This window comes from Mus pahari, chromosome 2 (genome assembly GCF_900095145.1).
Source record: "Mus pahari chromosome 2, PAHARI_EIJ_v1.1, whole genome shotgun sequence".
Lineage (NCBI taxonomy): Eukaryota > Metazoa > Chordata > Mammalia > Rodentia > Muridae > Mus > Mus pahari.
The window spans coordinates 124,458,816-124,476,224 of NC_034591.1; the positions used below are offsets into that span (position 1 = coordinate 124,458,816).

Genomic DNA, 17,409 nt, shown 5'->3' on the forward strand with positions numbered 1-17,409 from the left:
TATGGGGAACTTTCAGGATAGCATTTGAAATGCAAATAAAATAACAAATAATAAATAAATAAATAAATAAATAAATAAATAAATAAATACTTTAGTTCATTTGGCCTTTACACATGTGGCTACAGAACCAGAGACTTAAAGGAAAGAAACATAGCATTCCAAAAGGGGCAGGAGGAAACCAGGGCTTGGAGCTTCAGGTCACATTTGCAGCATGTGTAGAGACGGGCACAAACGAACCATTTGTTACCAAAGGTTCTTCCTCCCCATGTGCCTTTTCAGGTTCTTTCTTCAGGATGTGTTAGGGACTTTTCTCATTGACAAAGTACCTGGAAAAAAGAATCAATTTAAGGTTTACTGTGGCTAAGATGCACAGTGGGGGAGACACAGGAATGGGAGTGAAAGAGCTTGACCAGTCAGGCTGTATGTCCCTCCATAAAAAGGAAGCAGAAAGAGAGGACAGGAGCCAAGGCCAGGCCATCCACCTCAAGTCCTTTCACTCTAGAGACCAACTTCCTGCAGCTAGGTGTCCCTCCTCTTAAAGGTTCCAGATTCTGCCAAAACAGCTCCAGCAGCTGGGGCCCCTGCAGTCAGACACACAAAAACGCAGGGGATGCTATGGCTCTCTGAACTATATATAACAAGATGTTTGTACTGAAGCCCAGCTGACCTTCCTGGCTACAGGGAGGAACTTTGGGTCTGTATAACATGGCTATTCTAGGAGCTAGGTGAAAAAGTAACTTTGATTTACTTTCTAGGTCAACTCCGTCAACTGTAATACAAGCTGGAAGATAGTGCTTTTCATGAAATGGAGTGATAACAAAGACGACATTCTCAAAGGAGTAAGTGTGACTCTTCCTGGCAAGGTGCTCTTCTCAGAGTAGCAGGGTTGGCTTTGTTTCCAAACCCGTTTGCCCCCTTCCCTTCCATCTTTGTGTCGTCATACAGGGTGATGTGGTGAGGCTCTTCCATGCTGAGCAAGAGAAGTTTCTCACCTGCGATGAGCACAGGAAGAAGCAGCATGTCTTCCTGAGGACAACCGGCAGACAGTCAGCCACCTCGGCCACCAGTTCCAAGGCCCTGTGGGAAGTGGAGGTGAGGAGTGGGCTGTGGAGGTAAAGAGTGAGGCAGGAGAGGTGAGGGAAGCGACTGGGGATGTGTGTGTGTGTGTGTGTGTGTGTGGTGATGGAGCTCAGATTAAACCTCTCTGCAGCTGTGTTTCTAAATCATACCAAGATATTCATAAAAATAAGTAGACATGGCTCAGGGAAGCAAGCACGCCGTGATGTAGCAGACGGAAGTTGCATGATGTAGCAGACAGATGTTGCATGGTCTTACGGAGAAAGATAGCAGTTACACGTTCTTTCCCCAAGTCACCAGAAATGGCTTTTTCTTACCCCCCACCCCCACCCCTGTCCTCCTCTGATTTTTTTTTTCTCTTTCCTCTTACCTCTCAGGGAGAGCTAGAACTTTGTCTTTGCTCACAGATATCCTCCTTGTTCACAGCCTAGTTTGTGTTTGTTCGTTTCTTTGCATTCAAAATAGTGTTTGAGAAGAAAGTGGGTAGAGGAAGCAGAGAGGATACAGGAGGAGAAAGTCAGGGGGTGGGAGAGGGAAGCAGAGAGGATACAGGAGGAGGAAGTCAGGGGGTGGGAGAGGAAAGGAGGTAAGAGAGGAAGGAGGGCAGCAGTCTCCCAGGAAAACTAGGAGTGGAAATGCAAAGTAAGGAAAAACCAAACGTAGAAAGTAGAGGAAAAGCAGGCTGTCTCCTGCCTTAACTACTTCTCTTGAGCCATTCTTCAGTGGACAGGATAGTTTTGTACAGTTGGCACTTTATAAACACATGTTCACTCAGCTGGGACGTGGTTAAGAAAATACGTAAGCCTACAGAAATCAGGGTCTCTGACTCCAGCGCCTTAAAAGCCATTTGCCAAGCCTTCCTCATTCAAAATTGATTGAGATTAATAAAAGATGATGACTTTCCAAGGAAATTTAACTTGAAAGTTCCCTTGAGGACATTTTCTTTTTGCTCTGAGGACAACTAGCTGTCAATTCCTATCTTCTGCCAGTGTTTGTTTGTTTGTTTCTTCTTCTTGTTTCTTCTGAATTTCCTATGATAATGTTTAGTGTTTCTTTAAATTGTTTTCTGCCTTACTGGAAACTGTCCTTCAAAATAAAAGAAGTAAAATAACACCATGTGTTTTGTGGATTTAAAACAGTAGATTTAGGTGTCCTAGAGAGAAGAGCACTAGTAGCTCTTGTAGAGAACCAAAGCTTAATTCTCAGCACCCACAAGGCAGAAAGCAACTGTCTGTAACTCCGGTCTGCTTCTGGTCACCATGGGAATTACATGCACACAGTTCACAGATACACAACTAGGCAAAAACACTCATACACATAAAATAAGAAAAATTCAAAGAAAAATTAGGAAAAGCTGTTGAGGTTCTCGCATATTAGCATAGCCACCAGCTTTAGTTAGTGTGATGTGTTGGGAATGTGTTATAGTAGTTTCCTTTCTTCTGCTCTTTGTGTTCTTGTGGTCATATGTTTTGTTTCTACATGGATTATAAACTGTTCACTTTATTGTACGCCTTGCTCCCAGGGGTGTCTAGCCAGTAGCCTTTAGATCTTCATATAAGCATATATATATAAGGTATGTATGTATGTATGTATGTATGTATGTATGTATTACAACCCTTTGCGTGGTATGGCTCAGAGAAACTGAAACACTGGACACTGAAGGAAGCAGTAGTTGCTTATGTCTCAAAGTCACGCAGACAGGATCACGCAGGTCTTCCGTGTTTGCTTGCATCATTACCCTCTAAGCCCTGTGTTCCTTCATAGAGATCCAAGTTTGCATAGAGGATTTCATTCTTCAGAAGAACTTCCCATGTTTGTTGTAGTTCAGTAAATTGTATTCTCATTTGTGTGGAAGTAACTTTGTTTTACTCTCATTTACAAATGTTTTTCCTTCTTTTAATTAATAGCTTTATTGGGATGCAAGTCACACTGTATATTCACACTGAAAACTATCCAATTCAGTAATTGCTAATAGATTCATGGGGCTGTGTAATTATTGGCCCTATAAACTTTTTAAAATCATCTCTGAGGAAACCCCATCTCTAATAGCAGCCACTAGTCATCCTCACCCCAGCCCCAATTCCATCTCAGCCTCCTGGGGCAAAGTCAACTTCTTCCATGGATGTTCCCTGTAAACAATTCTTTGTGTGTGGCTTCTCTTACACAGGGGAGTGTTTCACTGTAATTTGGGCTGCTATAACGAAAACCTGGAAATTGATTTTTAAACGTAATTGCATAGCACAGTGAATTAGGCAGTTCTCAGGGGTCTTCTGCTTGAGGGTCTAGAGCCCTCAGCTTTGGGGATTAGATGTCAACCTAGGAAACTCTGGCAGGGGCGCACACACTCAGACGATGCAGATACTGCCTTCAGAGCTCATCCACATTGGCATGCATGAGTACTTCATTTCCCTTATACCCTGTAACATTGCAGTATATGAGTTAAACCTTTTCTGTATTTATCATTTAGAACTTTTGAGTCATTTTTACATTTTGGTTCCCATGAAGAATGCAGCCATGAACATTTGTGTGCAAGTGTTTTCATGTCTCGAGACTAGAATCATGGGTGATAGATTCAAGTTGAAATGTGAAGTGTCCCCAGGCTGCCCCCTGAAGCTTCTGCACACCGTTATTTTCCATCAGTGTGTCGTGATACTGGTCTCTCCGTGCAGCTTTCGTTTCCTGAAGAGTAGTTTTGTTGCATCTTGAATTCTAATTAGGCAGTAATGCTTTGTTTATACTGCTTGGGATGCTAGTACAATGGTTCTGAAATCTTTGTCCCCCTATTAGCATTGTCTCATAAATTTGACTCTGGTGTTCCTTGGGCGTGCATGTGTGTGCTTATCCTGGCAGAGTTCTTTAGGTTTCTTGACTGTATGGGTATGTGTTAATAATGACACGGGTCATTATTTCTCAGATATGTTTTTGGCTTTGACCAACCCACCCTGACATAAGCTGGAGCATTTAATGTCATCTGATTGAGTTAATGGGTCACCGCCTTATTGCTTGACCGTGCAGGCAGGAGTTTGTAAATCTCTGAAGGACACTTAGGTGTAACTTTATTGGACATATAGGATTTGTTGTTCTTTTTAAAAGCAGTTTTGTTTTGTTAGAGTCATCTTCCTGTGAATCAGTTTGGTCCTGTGGAAGTTCATTCTCACATATTACTAGGTCAAGGTAGAGCAGTCTATATTGTGAGGCTCCATTATTATTGGTAAACACCCAATGTGATCCACAGGATCTCTCTGCCAAGGTTTGTCAATCAGAACCATTCCCAACCCAATGGGAACTCTGGGAGCATTGACATTTCAGGTGTGTGTATATGAGGCACATTTATGTGTATACGTACGTGCATGGGTGTGAATAAAGCATGGACTTTGTGTGTGGTAGGAAAGTGCTTTGCCACTGAACTATATTCCTCTGGCAGCCTTAATCATTTTGAGTGGTCTTATGGTATTGGTGGTTTAATATCCAGTCAAAAATTTAGACAAACTTCTGGAACTTTCTCTATGTGTAGCGTTATATCTCTATAGCTCTTCCTCCCAAACTCTGACCTTCTCCTTTATTAAGGCCTTGTACTTAGACATATTCTTACTGGGCTGCTACACCTATTCTGAGGGACCACAGAGGTGCACCACTCCCTGTCTAACAAATACATGTGCTCCATACATCTTTTCCAGTTTTCTCTTTCACTGTAGTGATGTCATCTGTATACTGCAGCACACTAGTTATATATGTCACTTTCAGTATTATCACTGAAAGGTACAGTTTCATGGTATATTGCCCCAGACTCTCATTGCTCTCATATTTGAAAGCACAGCTCTGCAAATGTGTCACAACACACAAGTACATGTATGGGAAAGATCTCTGAATTTTTATTAATCAACTTTTGCATTTTGTGTGTGAATCTTTTGGCTTGGGGTAGGGGAAATGGCTCATCACTTGCCATGTGAGCATGAGGACCTGGGTTTGCATCTTCTCTTCCGCATAAGGACTAGGTGTAGGGGCAGAGACAGGCAGATTATCAGATGCATGCTGGCCGGCCAGTCTAGCCAAAATGGAAGTCTCCAGGTTCAGAGAGTGCAATGGAGCAAGATAACTGAAGTCAACCTCTGGCTTTTACATGTGCAAGCACAAGATGAATGCATGCATATGTGTGTGCACACATGCACATATACATATACAACTGTCAAATGAGCTTTATTCTTTATTAGTATTAAGGCAGAGATCTAAATAGTGTTTTAGTTCTTATTCCAGACATTTTATGTTAACCAGGAGACAATCCCCTTTATAGAGAAACATCATTTTCATGATTCTATATCTCTAAATTGAGATGTCCCATCTTGAAACTTGATGCAGTTTTATAGAAGGATGCTAACCCCCTAGCAATACCACTAGTAAACTGTGACTTGTTGATGTCTCCAGTTCAGTGACATTTCATTGTGGGCTGACAACTCTTCCACACCCATTAACCATCTTTGCTCTTGCAGGTAGTCCAGCACGACCCATGTCGGGGTGGAGCTGGGTACTGGAATAGCCTCTTCCGGTTCAAGCACCTGGCTACAGGGCATTACTTGGCTGCAGAGGTAAGTAGTGGCTCATGGTTTTCTCTTGGAAAGTGAGTACACTGTGATCATCGTTCTTCACTCACCTATAGCAGCCGGACGCCTGGAAGCTCAAGGGAGCCCTCAGCCACCGGGCTTCTTCGTCTGCCTTTCTTCTTTCTCATTTCTCTAGTAAAGAAAAGTCACAAATGACTGGCATACTGTGGGACTTGACAGGGCTCCTGAGCAAGATGCAGGGAGAAGGAAGTTAGGATGTAATGCCACTGTAGGTTTGTAGGGCGGTTCTCCTGCTCTGCTCTTGTATGCCGCTTTGCTTATGGTCATCTGACAACCCCACGTCTCACACATGTCCTGGTCACATGGTAAATAGAAGCACTGAAGTACATGGAGAACTAGAGCACTTCATGGAGGAATCTGATTCCTTGGGGCATTATGGGGAGACAGGTGTCATCAATCTTGTAAGAATATTACCAATCAAATTAACAAATTATTTTGAGACAAGGTCTCACTATATAGCTCTGGCTGACCTAGAACTCACAGCAATTCACTTACCATCCCCCAAAGTGCTAGGATTAGAGGCACGTGCCACTACACACACACACACACACACACACACACACACACGCACGCACGCACGCACGCGCTGAGCACTCAAGTTAACTTTTTAAGTCAGGGCCTCACTTTGCAGCCCAGGCTGGCTTTCAATTCTCTATCCTCCTGCCTCAAGCCTTTTATCTACTGTATTTAGCTTATGAAAGCTTTTTGAGAAAAGGAAAGACTCAGTGTTGAATGATGGGAGGAATTTCCACTTTAGTTTTTGTATTACGTTAAGGGACATCCTGCAGTGTAACTGATGTGGAGTTTTCCTCTGATCTGAGGGAAGACGTATATCCAATCATTTTCACATTCTAGTAGTACATTCAAAGACCCCACAGGTGTCTGGCACCACTGGCTCAGAATGTCTAAGGATTTGTGTCGGGATCAGTCCTGCTTCTGTTGCCACGGGCCCTAGGAGTTTGGATTTTAAATGTGTAAACTCCCTGGAGTGTCTTGATACTTGGATGAACTGGTGATTTTGAAATACTGAAGAACCAAACATGAAACAGTCCAATTTGACATTTAAAATGGAATCTTTGGGAGGAAGAGAGCCATCTGAACAGCTTTGAAAAACCTTTAATTATCAGGTTAAAGATGAAGGGTGTTTGTCTTTCCTGCTGTGTTTTAAGGTAAATGTAGCTCTTTCTAGAGGTGTCCTAAGCAGGGCTATCAGTGACTGTGTGTTGACATTATCTTAGGTCTTTACTGCTGCTTTCCTAGTGAATTTGTTGTGTTTTCCTTGTCTGTACTCAGAGCTGAACTGTCTACTAGTGATTGGTGGATCGTTGTGTGTGTACTGTAACTGTGACTTGTGTCATTGTTGTGGCATGCTGGTTCTGTGACCAGGGGAAGGGACAAGTTCTTAGCTGTTCACGGATGACTGCAGGTATTGACGTCTCCTGCAGATGGGTCCCGGTCCTTGAGAAAGAAATGGATGTTTTAATTTCCTAATGATTCTTTTTCATCAGGTAGACCCTGACTTTGAGGAAGAATGCCTGGAGTTTCAGCCCTCAGTAAGTACAGGCAAGAGCCTTCTTGTCTTTGTCTGGTAGGGATAAGGCCAAGTAATCCGGAGCCGCATTCAAGAAATTGTCAAGTGGCCTGTGAGTGTTGGGGAAGGGGAAGATTTAGGTAACCTTCACCAAGGTCTTGTTCTGTGCTTCTCTTAGAGAATGTCATATCTTCCTGTGGTCTTGATGGTTTTCCTGTGTGTTTGGTCAAGAGTCTGCACTTCTAAGTTGGAGAAGTGCATGTATCTCTTGGAATATTTCTGGGTGGGAGATGGTGATGGTCCTTATGAAAGGTGGCCTCTTATAAACAGTAGTCTCTTAGTGCTGTTGACCTTGCCCTGTGACTCATCCAGATTTTGAAGTGATAGTGCGGAGTATCTTTTCAACTGTTGAGATAACACATAAGGCCTGGGACACATGTCCTCCAATAGGACAATCAGATGGCTGACCTCTAACTTTGCTTTTTACAAAGTCAAAATGGTGTTAGCTTCTGTTGTGATTTGGAATTTTAGAGCAAATGGATTTAGCTTTGGAGAAATCATGACCAAGGAATATTGATTTGTGTATACCCCAGGTAGGGGATGAAGAAAGCAGTGGTTATGTTTCATGGACATAGGATATCGACAAAGTGGTTCTATTATGCTTGATTATGCTGAATTCAAATCAAACAAAATACCAGACCATTGCTATCTGTTTGACAAGTTAGTATGTGTGCTGTTCTCAGTGGCTGGCATGGCAGTTATACTCGAGGGCACTTGTTTTTCTAGTAAATTTTGGAACAGCACATCAAGGAGGGAAGTAAGGCAGAGATAAGTCCAAAGGAAGGTGCCATGAATCTTGCGCTAGTAGTTAACTTTCTAGTTATGTTTGGGTAGAGAGTTGCAATGAAAGAAAGTCCATTGTGGCTGAGTACTTCTGGCTGTGACTACATAGACTTCGAGGGTTTTACTAGGGACTTCTCCTCCTCTGTCCCACAGAGTGCCTGGAACTCATCTCCATCTTCCCATTGCCTTTCTGGCACATTTACTTCTACAGACACGTGGAGAGCTTGTTCCCCACAGTTAATCCAGCTTAGAAGGCAGACCTAATCCAGCTTGCTGCCTGTTTGAGCCCTTGGCTTGACTTATTTTTTTCTTGTTGTTATTTCTTATTCTTGGACTGTCATTATCTGAGAAAAGAAACTACCATGTATGGCCTCAATGCTGCCAGCTAAGGTATCTCAGAGGGAGTCTGATCTTTGGCATGAAAATAAACCATCACTCATTAGAAGGGGAGATGCTGTCTATGTGAACCATGGGCACTATGGGAGATGGAATGGTTCTGTTAGTTTCTGTATATGGAGCAAGACAGTATTTGTAGGGTAAGATAAAGTGTGGTACTTGCAAACCCAAGAAGGAAGAAGAAAGACAGACTTTTATTTAAATAGACTGATCATTGACAAGTCATATGATCTTGAATACGTAGCTTTCCCTCCCTGAGCCTCAGGTTCCTTCTGTGTACCAACAACATTTTCAAGTTACAAAAGATTAGTAAGGACTTTAGTGTGTTCATATCCAGCAGGTCATCTTGACTTCGCAAGAGGTAGGAAAGGCCTGGGTGAATGGTCTAACATGATGTGTATCTCATGTTCTTTTGGGTTGAGTGGTCTTTCTGAGCCTCATGCTTCCTCATACACCAGCAGGCTGGGTGTGGATCAAGAGGGCATTGCTCTAATGGTCCCAAGGTTGCTGGACTTTGGGTGCACATGGAAAATGAGTGTGTAGAGAGTGTCTCACTTGTATCCAAGAGACTTGGAAGCACAGCATTGGTCTTCATAGGCAAGTATTAGCCTTGAGAGGGCTCTGCTTCCCTTCTTTGGCTGTTTAGCATGGGAGTGAGAAAGGGAAGTCTAGAGTCATAAACCTGGGTGAAAAGCATCCTCTTCTCATCTGTGTATAGTTTTCCTGGAGGTTGGCATCAAGGAAGAGGACGACCTAACTAGCTGTATGGTGCACCTTCTGAAATCAATGGTCACTTGCCTGGCCCAAGAGAGCAAAGACCCAATCAGAAGCTTGTTCTCTGCTGCTCTTTATACATGTGCCTTTCTTCCCACTAGATGGCACATGCATACCAAGGACTCTGTTGCCGGGTTCCCTGGCTAGATGAAGAAAGTGTATTGAAGGCACAGTTTTCCTCGGGATCTGCTGCCATCTCTGAACTGTCACTGCCTGTAACCAAGCTCTTGGTTATAGTTGGTTCTGACCCTGTGTTGAGAGTGGTGTGTAGGACATGTGGCAGGGGGCAGGAATTTGGTGAGAACAGATGTCCATGGCTTCTTTCCTGAGTAGAGGCACAGAATGTTCTTGCTCCAGATGTTCCTTTAGCGAAGAGAGAGTGAGTGAAATGCCTTGGGTTTTTAGGTACTGAGAATTTCTAAATGGATTTTTAGTTGTGGTTTGGTTTTGGAGACAGAATCTTCCTATGTTGCCAGGGCAGGTCTGGAACCCTTGGGCTCAAGCACCAACACAACCCCCAAAAGTCCCAGCGTCCCCAGTAGACCTGTTAGCTGAGACTACAGATATATACAAGGCTAGATCTATTTTGGGGGGACAGAGGTTAGATCTCAGCCTTGCCTAGCTGTTTTCTTACTTCTTTCCCTTTGCCTTCGATGTGACTTCCTGGTCTAGATGACAGTACCTTCCTCTATGTGTTTGGGCAGGAGATGATGCTTCATCCAGAGAGAAGCAAGCCAGGGATTAGGAAAGAGTACTTCCCCAGCAGGGGCAGGGCATGGGTCCTACTAGGGATGCCAGGCATTTATAAGAATTGCACGCATGTCCATCTGGTCAGGCATTCAGGATAACAGCTGCTAACATCTGACATGTGGCCTTTGCTTTGGAGACCCAGGACAGCTTCATTGTTCATCAGGTCTTACTGTGACAGATTTTCCTTCATTTCCCACGGTAATATGAGTGGCCCTTTGCTTCAGTAGCAGCAGACTTCTTAATCAATGACCAGTGTGTTCTTTAGAGCTAGAGTGACTTGACAAACTATACTGGAACTATTACTAAGGGACTCTCGGATTGGGGCTGATTTCTTCTTCTAGGAAGTACCTGTGTCATATTTTCAGTAGACAACCATTACTGTATCTTTGCACCACCATACATATAAGGCTGGCAGGCCAAGTTTCCTCCAAGTACATCACTGCTTCCCAGCAGTTGTGTGTGGATGTAGCTATATGGAGTGAAGGTCTTCAGTTCTTGTAGCTCTTTTTGCATAGTCATATGCTGTTATTACTTCACAGTGCTTGAAGATTTTATATGACAGTAGAGAATGAGTGGCCTTGGATCAGGTGGCCGTGATCACTGTGCAGGGCTACACTGAAACTGGTCCTTCTCCTGCCAGCTGCTGACACTCACTGTTTCCTCTCTTCTCTTCCTGTGGACTGGACGGATGACGTTAAGGGAGGCTGTTACCTACAGAGCTCCTCACTCCACACCTTTTGCCCTCAGGTGGACCCTGATCAGGATGCATCTCGGAGTAGGTTGAGAAATGCCCAGGAAAAAATGGTATACTCTCTGGTCTCTGTGCCCGAAGGGAACGACATCTCCTCCATCTTTGAGCTAGACCCTACAACTCTGCGTGGAGGCGACAGCCTTGTCCCAAGGTATGATTTTAAAATTCCTTATTCCAAGAAAACAAGGGCTGGTCTTGATGGCCCGAATCCAAAGCAGTATGGACTTTAACGGAAGCACTTATGAAGAGGTAGTGAAGCCTTTGGACTGGCTCTAACGTGACATGGAGTTTTGTATGGGTCATCAATGGTAAGTTGTGGATAGCTGGGAAAAGGTACTATATTTATGAAGCTGGCGACATGGCTCAGGGATTAAGAGGACAGAGGATCCAGGTTTGGTTCCCAGCACATATATGGTGGCTCTCAACTATCTTTAACTCCAGTTCTATGGGGTCTGATATTCTCATCTGGCCTCTGTGGGTACTGCATGCACAAGAAACACTTAAATACATGCAAGTGCACATACACATAATTTTTTAGTATTATTTAAAATGTACTATATTTGGTCTGGGGAGAAACACAGGGGATATGCTTGGTTTGAGTCCCTGTCACTGAAGTAAAGCTGAGTGTAAAAGATGTAAAGCCTGCATCTGTAATCAGAGTGCTTTTCTGACGAGATGGGAACTAGAGATGGGAGATGCCTGGAAGCTTCTGAGCCAGGCAGCCTAGTGCGTCAGTGGTGAGCAAGAGACTGACTCAAGCAAAGTGTGCAAGGTGAGAATTGTCACCAAAGTCTGTCCTTTGACATCTGTATCCATGCAGGTGTACACACACACACAAACACACACACACACACACTCACACACACCCCGTTTAACAGTATGATGTTTAGGTTAACAATCCATACCATAAGCAGTTTAGTAACTTTACCCCTTTTCCTCCTTCCCCAAACCTAGGCTGTCTTTTAGTTAACTGGATAAATAATTGAAGAGAAAAATTTAAAAAGTGAAAATCACTGGATGTGTAGTAAGCTTATTTAAAATATTAGAAGGTTAAATCAGTGTTTCTTTTCATGTATTTTATTCAACTTAGCTATTACTTTTGTTGCCTAAGAATGTATTTTTCATAGCCGGGCAGTGGTGGCACATGCTTTTAGTTTTAGCAGTCGATAGGCAGACAGAGGGTCTTTGTTGAGTTCAAGGCCAGCCTGGTCTAGAGTGAGTTTCAGGACAGCCAAGGCTAGACAGAGAAACCCCATCTCAAAAAACACTGTGCTAAAAATGGCAGAGCCAATCTTTAAACAAGTGTTGGCATTTTGTTAAACAAGTTTAGTATTGTGCATGATGTGTGTAAGTGGGTGTGCATGTCGGTAGGGCTCAAACTCAGATGCCATTCTTTTTCTTTAAATTTTTTTTTTAGAGTTCTGTATTTTAATACATTTTAATACTGCACAATGTGCTTGCCAGCTGCCCATAGACTTTATAGACAGTTGTGAACTACCATGTGGGTGCTGGGAACCACACCCAGCCAGAGTTCTTAACCACTGAGGTATCTTTCCAACGTTCTCCAAGTGCCGTACTGGTGCTACTATGATTGCTTTATGTATTGAAGCATCTCACTAGCCCCAAAAGTCACTTATTTATTTATTTGATTGTTTATTATTTATTGTGAGGTGGGGTCCCAGTCTGTAGCCCTAGCTGGCCTGGAACTCACATAGGTCTTCCTGCATCTGCCCTTCGAGTCCTGGGATTAAAGTGTGTACTAGCACACCTTGTCAAAATTCTGTTCCTAACAAAGTCAAGAACAATCGTATTCATTGAGTTCCAACGACATGTGAAGCATAGTGCTAAGTAGACAGTAGACTCATCTTACATAATTTATAATTTTGTCATGTTTGAAGCCCTGTGAGCTAGGAATTATACACTCTTTTTATAGAAAGACTCAGAGAGTTTAAGCAGTGTCATAAGTTAGAGTCCTGTAGCAGAGCTCGTATTGGTAAATGGCTGGGACAGCGTTGTCTCATGGTGAGACAGTCCATCTCATTCTTCAGCTCTGCATCTGGTGTCTCACCGGTTTTGACTGGGTTTTCGTGGGACCCTTCCCTGAGGACACCTCTGTGCTTCATTGTGCCTGCCTTGTCATTTTCCTGCTCAGCCTGAGGATGACTGGGAAACTAAGCATCACCCTGTGTAATTGCTGTCAGAATTCAGGATCCTTGACTTGTGCTCATTTGCTATTCCTGTCCCTTCCCAAAGGGAGAAGTGTAAGGTAGTGCCCACAGAGAGCAGAAGCTTACAGGGCTGAAGGCCTTTGTTTGCTGTTCAGCCAGATTCCTAGTTGTTAAGCTCTGATGGCTTGGTAACCCCTGAGAATCTGAGGGAGGCTACAGGTATCCATATGGAAAACCATGCAGGTATATACAGCTTTCTTCTAGATCTGTAACCTGTTATTTTAGTTTCCTTCAGAATTGCTCTAGTGCAGGTAACCATAGATACTGTGACAAGCAAGCCATGGCCAGAAGGCTGCATTTCCCAGCACCTCTTCCTCCCGTTCTCTTCTCGTTCTCCTGTCTGTCTGTCTTTCTTTCTTTCTTTCTTTCTTTCTTTCTTTCTTTCTTTCTTTCTTTCTTTCTTTCTTTCTTTCTTTCTTTCTTTCTTTCTCTTTCTTTTTCTTTCTTTTTCTTTTCTGCTTTGTCTTACATGTTCCCTGAGCCCTGGTAGTAGTAGAATTAGTGCTAGTCCGTCTAGGTTGCACACTTGGTCTCTTATTCTCAGCACACTGACCAGGTCTGCCTCCCTCTGTTGACTTCCATCCCCCACAAAAACGAAGATTCTCAAAAGTCAAGTGCAGCCTTCATCTGCTGTGGTTCTGTGCGTATAAGTGTGACTTATAAGTGTGACTATTTAGTGTGACCATTCAGCAGAATAAGAAAAGTAGACCCTGCTTCCAGGCCTATTACATCCTTAGCCATGCGTGTACTTTTGACAAGGTTTACAGTATAAGGCATAAAATTTCTTTTAGCAGAGTGGGCCTCAAATCCAATCCGAAAGTGGTTAGTTACCTTATAACAACTGTGCCACTATTACCCACATGGGCACATCATGCCTGGCAGGTTAGTAATGTAACATGAAGGTCCAGCACTGGGTAAGACTCGTATGCCTGTTCTCCCTCAGCAGCCTGCACAGCCACCGTGACAGGGGCAGGCAGGGTGAATGTCTCTTGGGAGGTTTGAGATGGACATCCCTGTGTCCTGCCGTCAGATCGTGTGGTACCTTCAGCAGCAGGGTTCTTGCCGTGTGGTTATGCGGGGTAAGCAAGGACAATCCAATAACTCATGCCACTTTAGAGAGCACTAGGATTATTCTTTACCAACAACTCATAGGGAGGTATCCCATTCCTTGTACGGCAGTGCTCATTTAGTAACCCAAGGCTTCTGCAAGCAGCATTGTCCTCTCCTGCAGGATAATTCTGTTCAAACTAACTTTTTTTTTAAGTTGGATTTTAAAATGAGCTTACTAAGTGGTGGGTTTCTGTTAGGCTTCTTCATAGATCCTGAGTTTTGGTTGTCCCTCTGGCTACCCCTTCATCTCTGCCATCCCCACTCAGTCTTTAATCTTCAGTCTCCTCCCCTCACTTCAGGGTGTCCTGCTAGCCCGGCTCTTACTCTTTTTGTCTTTTGGTTGGTGTACATCGTGTGGTGTTCATGTGGTTAGCCCTCCTCTTCCCCCATCTTCTGAATCTGCCCCTCCTCCCGCACCGTGTCCCCACCCCTGCTTAAGCCTTTCCTCCCCTGCTGCCTTCTACCTCCCTACTTCCAATTCTCCCATCATCTACTTCTTCCCTTAACATTCTCTTCCCCCTACAGGAGGCCTTTTTCTAGTTGCCTGCCTTCCATCCGTGCTCCAAGTTAAATGTGTAAAACAAAAGATTTGAAGGCAGGATCTGTCTATGGGAGAGAGCAAGGGCAACCGTCTTTCAGGGTCTGGGGTACCTCATTCAGTATCATTTCTTATAGTTCATCCCTTAACCTGCAGCTTCAATCTTCCTTTACAAGTGAGTAATAGTCCATTATGTATATGTACCACAGATTCCATAACTATTCTGTGGATGGACCTTCAGGCCGAGGCCTGGTCCCTAGCTGCTGGAAACAGAGCAGCCGTGAGCCTGGATGAGCAGATGGCCCATTACTGCAGTGGTTCTCAACCTTCCTAATGCTGCTACCCTTTAGTACAGCTCCTCCTCTTGTTCTGTATTAGTTATAGATCCTTTTGTATTATTGACTCATGTGTTTTCTAGATCCAAATATTATCTGAGCCATGATTTGCAAATGTGTTCTTGCATGTTATCTTTCTGTTCTTCGACGGTGTCCTAAACAGTTTCAATTTATTTTTCAGTCTGATTCAGCTTTTAGCTTCTTGCCTAAAAACACAACCGTGGCCACAAAATTTTATACTGACACATTCTTCTAAGATTTTATTTATTTTCATTGTTTACACTTAAGATTCTTGGCTCATTTTGGAATATTTTAAAACATATTTTGAGGTAGCATATATTGTATTTTCAAAGCTTCTGTTCTCATTGACTGCCTATTATGTAAAAAGGTACTGGTCTGCAGCACTCAAAACCATTTTCCATTTTATCAATTCTGAAGATCAGTGATTTTTCTTAGGATGTCGGGAAACATGTGTTGACAGATTGTTAGGCTAGCGAAGAGCTGAAAGATGTGATTTAAAACATCACATGGCCCACGGGACTCTTCTTTATTGCATTCCTTGGCAAAGAGAGAAGGAGGAACTAGTCACCCTGTCTTATCCAGTGCCTTGGAAGCCCCCATAATCCTGAGGAGAAGCAAAGTTTACATTTCTAGTCAGCTGGCTAGGTGGTGTTTGCTGGCGATGACCCCTGCCTCTGTATTCTGCTTCAGCCTTCCTTACTGCTTCCTCTTGGCCACCTTTCTTTGTGAGCAGGTGTTCAAACACGGATTCTAAGCCTCAGGGAGGCAAGGACTTGCATGCAGCCTGGGAGGAGAAAACCCCAGGTGTGGTCTGCCGGTATGTTCCTGTATGAGCTTGTTGGATCTTTACCTTGACTTTTTTTCTTCATTCTTGCTCTTGGCTGCCATCCTCAGAGCCAGAAGAGAATAGCGTCTCTTATCCATTAATCCTGCGAAAATTAAGTAACCTTAAGAGCAACACATTCCTTTCTCTGCATATTAGCACTCTGCCGTGCAGGAGTGCCATTGGAGGAACACAGAAGAACAAAATTTAGCCACACAGGAGTATTAGGATACCGTCCTGATTCAATATGACTGTATGTGCTAACCTACAAGTCACTTTAAAATTGTGCTATATATTTTTTTTTTATTATTATTACAGATTGCAGTATTTAAGGTTAGGCACATGGACATCTGTCAAATGGTACCAGGAAATGCAATTTTGTAATAGTCAGTAGATAGAGTGCTTCAGAGCCAAGCGTGATAATGACTAACCCTTGATATATTGAACCAGATAATAAAACTGCAATACACATAGTTAGATATTTTAAGTGAGCATTGCGCGAGTATCTCCTTGTATAAGTTTTGTGTACTTGTCCCAACAACATAACTTTTGAATTAAGTATTAGGAATTCTTCAACTTCAGAATAATTGATTGAATGTACTTTGTGTCTTTGATGGCATTTGTTATAGAACTCTATGGAATATAATTATCCAACGAAAACTATGCTCCAAGCTTTGGTTACCCTCTGAAAATACAGAAAATGAATAAAACTCAAATAAAAAACTGCAAATGCCTCTGTTTAATATCTTGTCTACATTGTCTAATTCATGCTGATCAAAGTAAATAATGTTAGGTAGGGAGTCCCCCTTCTGGCCTTAGAATGTGGAGGGGAGTTCCAGCAAAGAAAGCTAAGGTCTACTGAGGGTACAGGTTTAGCTTCGTCTCTTTCCCACGAATGGGGCGTGGTATGCCTTGGTCCTAAGGAACTCTTACTTTGAATGTTTTCCACTATCCTGTTGGCTCTAGCACACCAGTATCAAGTTCTAGCCCCAAGTCATCTGTTTCCTGTGTCAGTGCTTTCAGGATTCTGAGTCCTCCTTGACTGTCTCGGAACCACATGCTTTCTAGTGCCCATTTCCTGTTGTCTCTGCTGGCTTGGTGCACTCTCATCTTGTCTTACGAATGCAGCAGCGCCTTCTTGAAGGGCAACAATCCTTCCATTGTTTTTTTGCTACTTTAGAAGTAAAGCAGAGTTGAAAAATGTCTTAAACACCACACTTTGTGACTATCAAATATAGAAACAAACATAAAATAATTTTTAGGCCATGTAGAAGATAAAGAAGCAAGTAGCAACTATATGCAATTCAACTGTCCAGAGGGAATTGGCTGCACTTGAGACTCTGGCTCATGTAGGTTCCAACAGGTCTCTGGGCACACATGTAACATATGATTTTCCATACATGAAACCTTCAGCTACTTAGCATGATCTTAGTGGAATTCTGTATTGTAGAAGTGTTTTCAAGTAAGTGAATATTATCCGTCATCATTTTAGGAAACTGGCAATACTTACCCTGTAATGCACTGTCTTATGAAGCATTAGATAGTACAGTTCTTTAGTCTTATAACACTGGAGTGAACATCTTTATAACACATGTTGCACCTGAGCTGTTGTT

At 43.0% G+C, this 17,409-nt stretch overlaps 1 protein-coding gene across 13 annotated transcripts in view; it reads left to right on the top strand.

Moving 5' to 3' along the window:
* Itpr1 (inositol 1,4,5-trisphosphate receptor type 1) overlaps positions 1-17,409 on the top strand; it is a 330,113-nt gene that overhangs the window by 139,967 nt on the left and 172,737 nt on the right. For 8 of the 13 annotated variants that reach the window (XM_029535575.1, XM_029535574.1, XM_029535578.1 and 5 more), the window contains exons 9-13: positions 756-839; positions 946-1,092; positions 5,565-5,660; positions 7,205-7,249; positions 10,738-10,892. In XM_029535575.1, coding sequence (XP_029391435.1) covers positions 756-839; positions 946-1,092; positions 5,565-5,660; positions 7,205-7,249; positions 10,738-10,892 — 527 coding nt within the window. The remainder of the gene's footprint in view (positions 1-755; positions 840-945; positions 1,093-5,564; positions 5,661-7,204; positions 7,250-10,737; positions 10,893-17,409) is intronic. The other 5 variants (XM_029535577.1, XM_029535583.1, XM_029535580.1 and 2 more) reach the window with 1 other exon arrangement.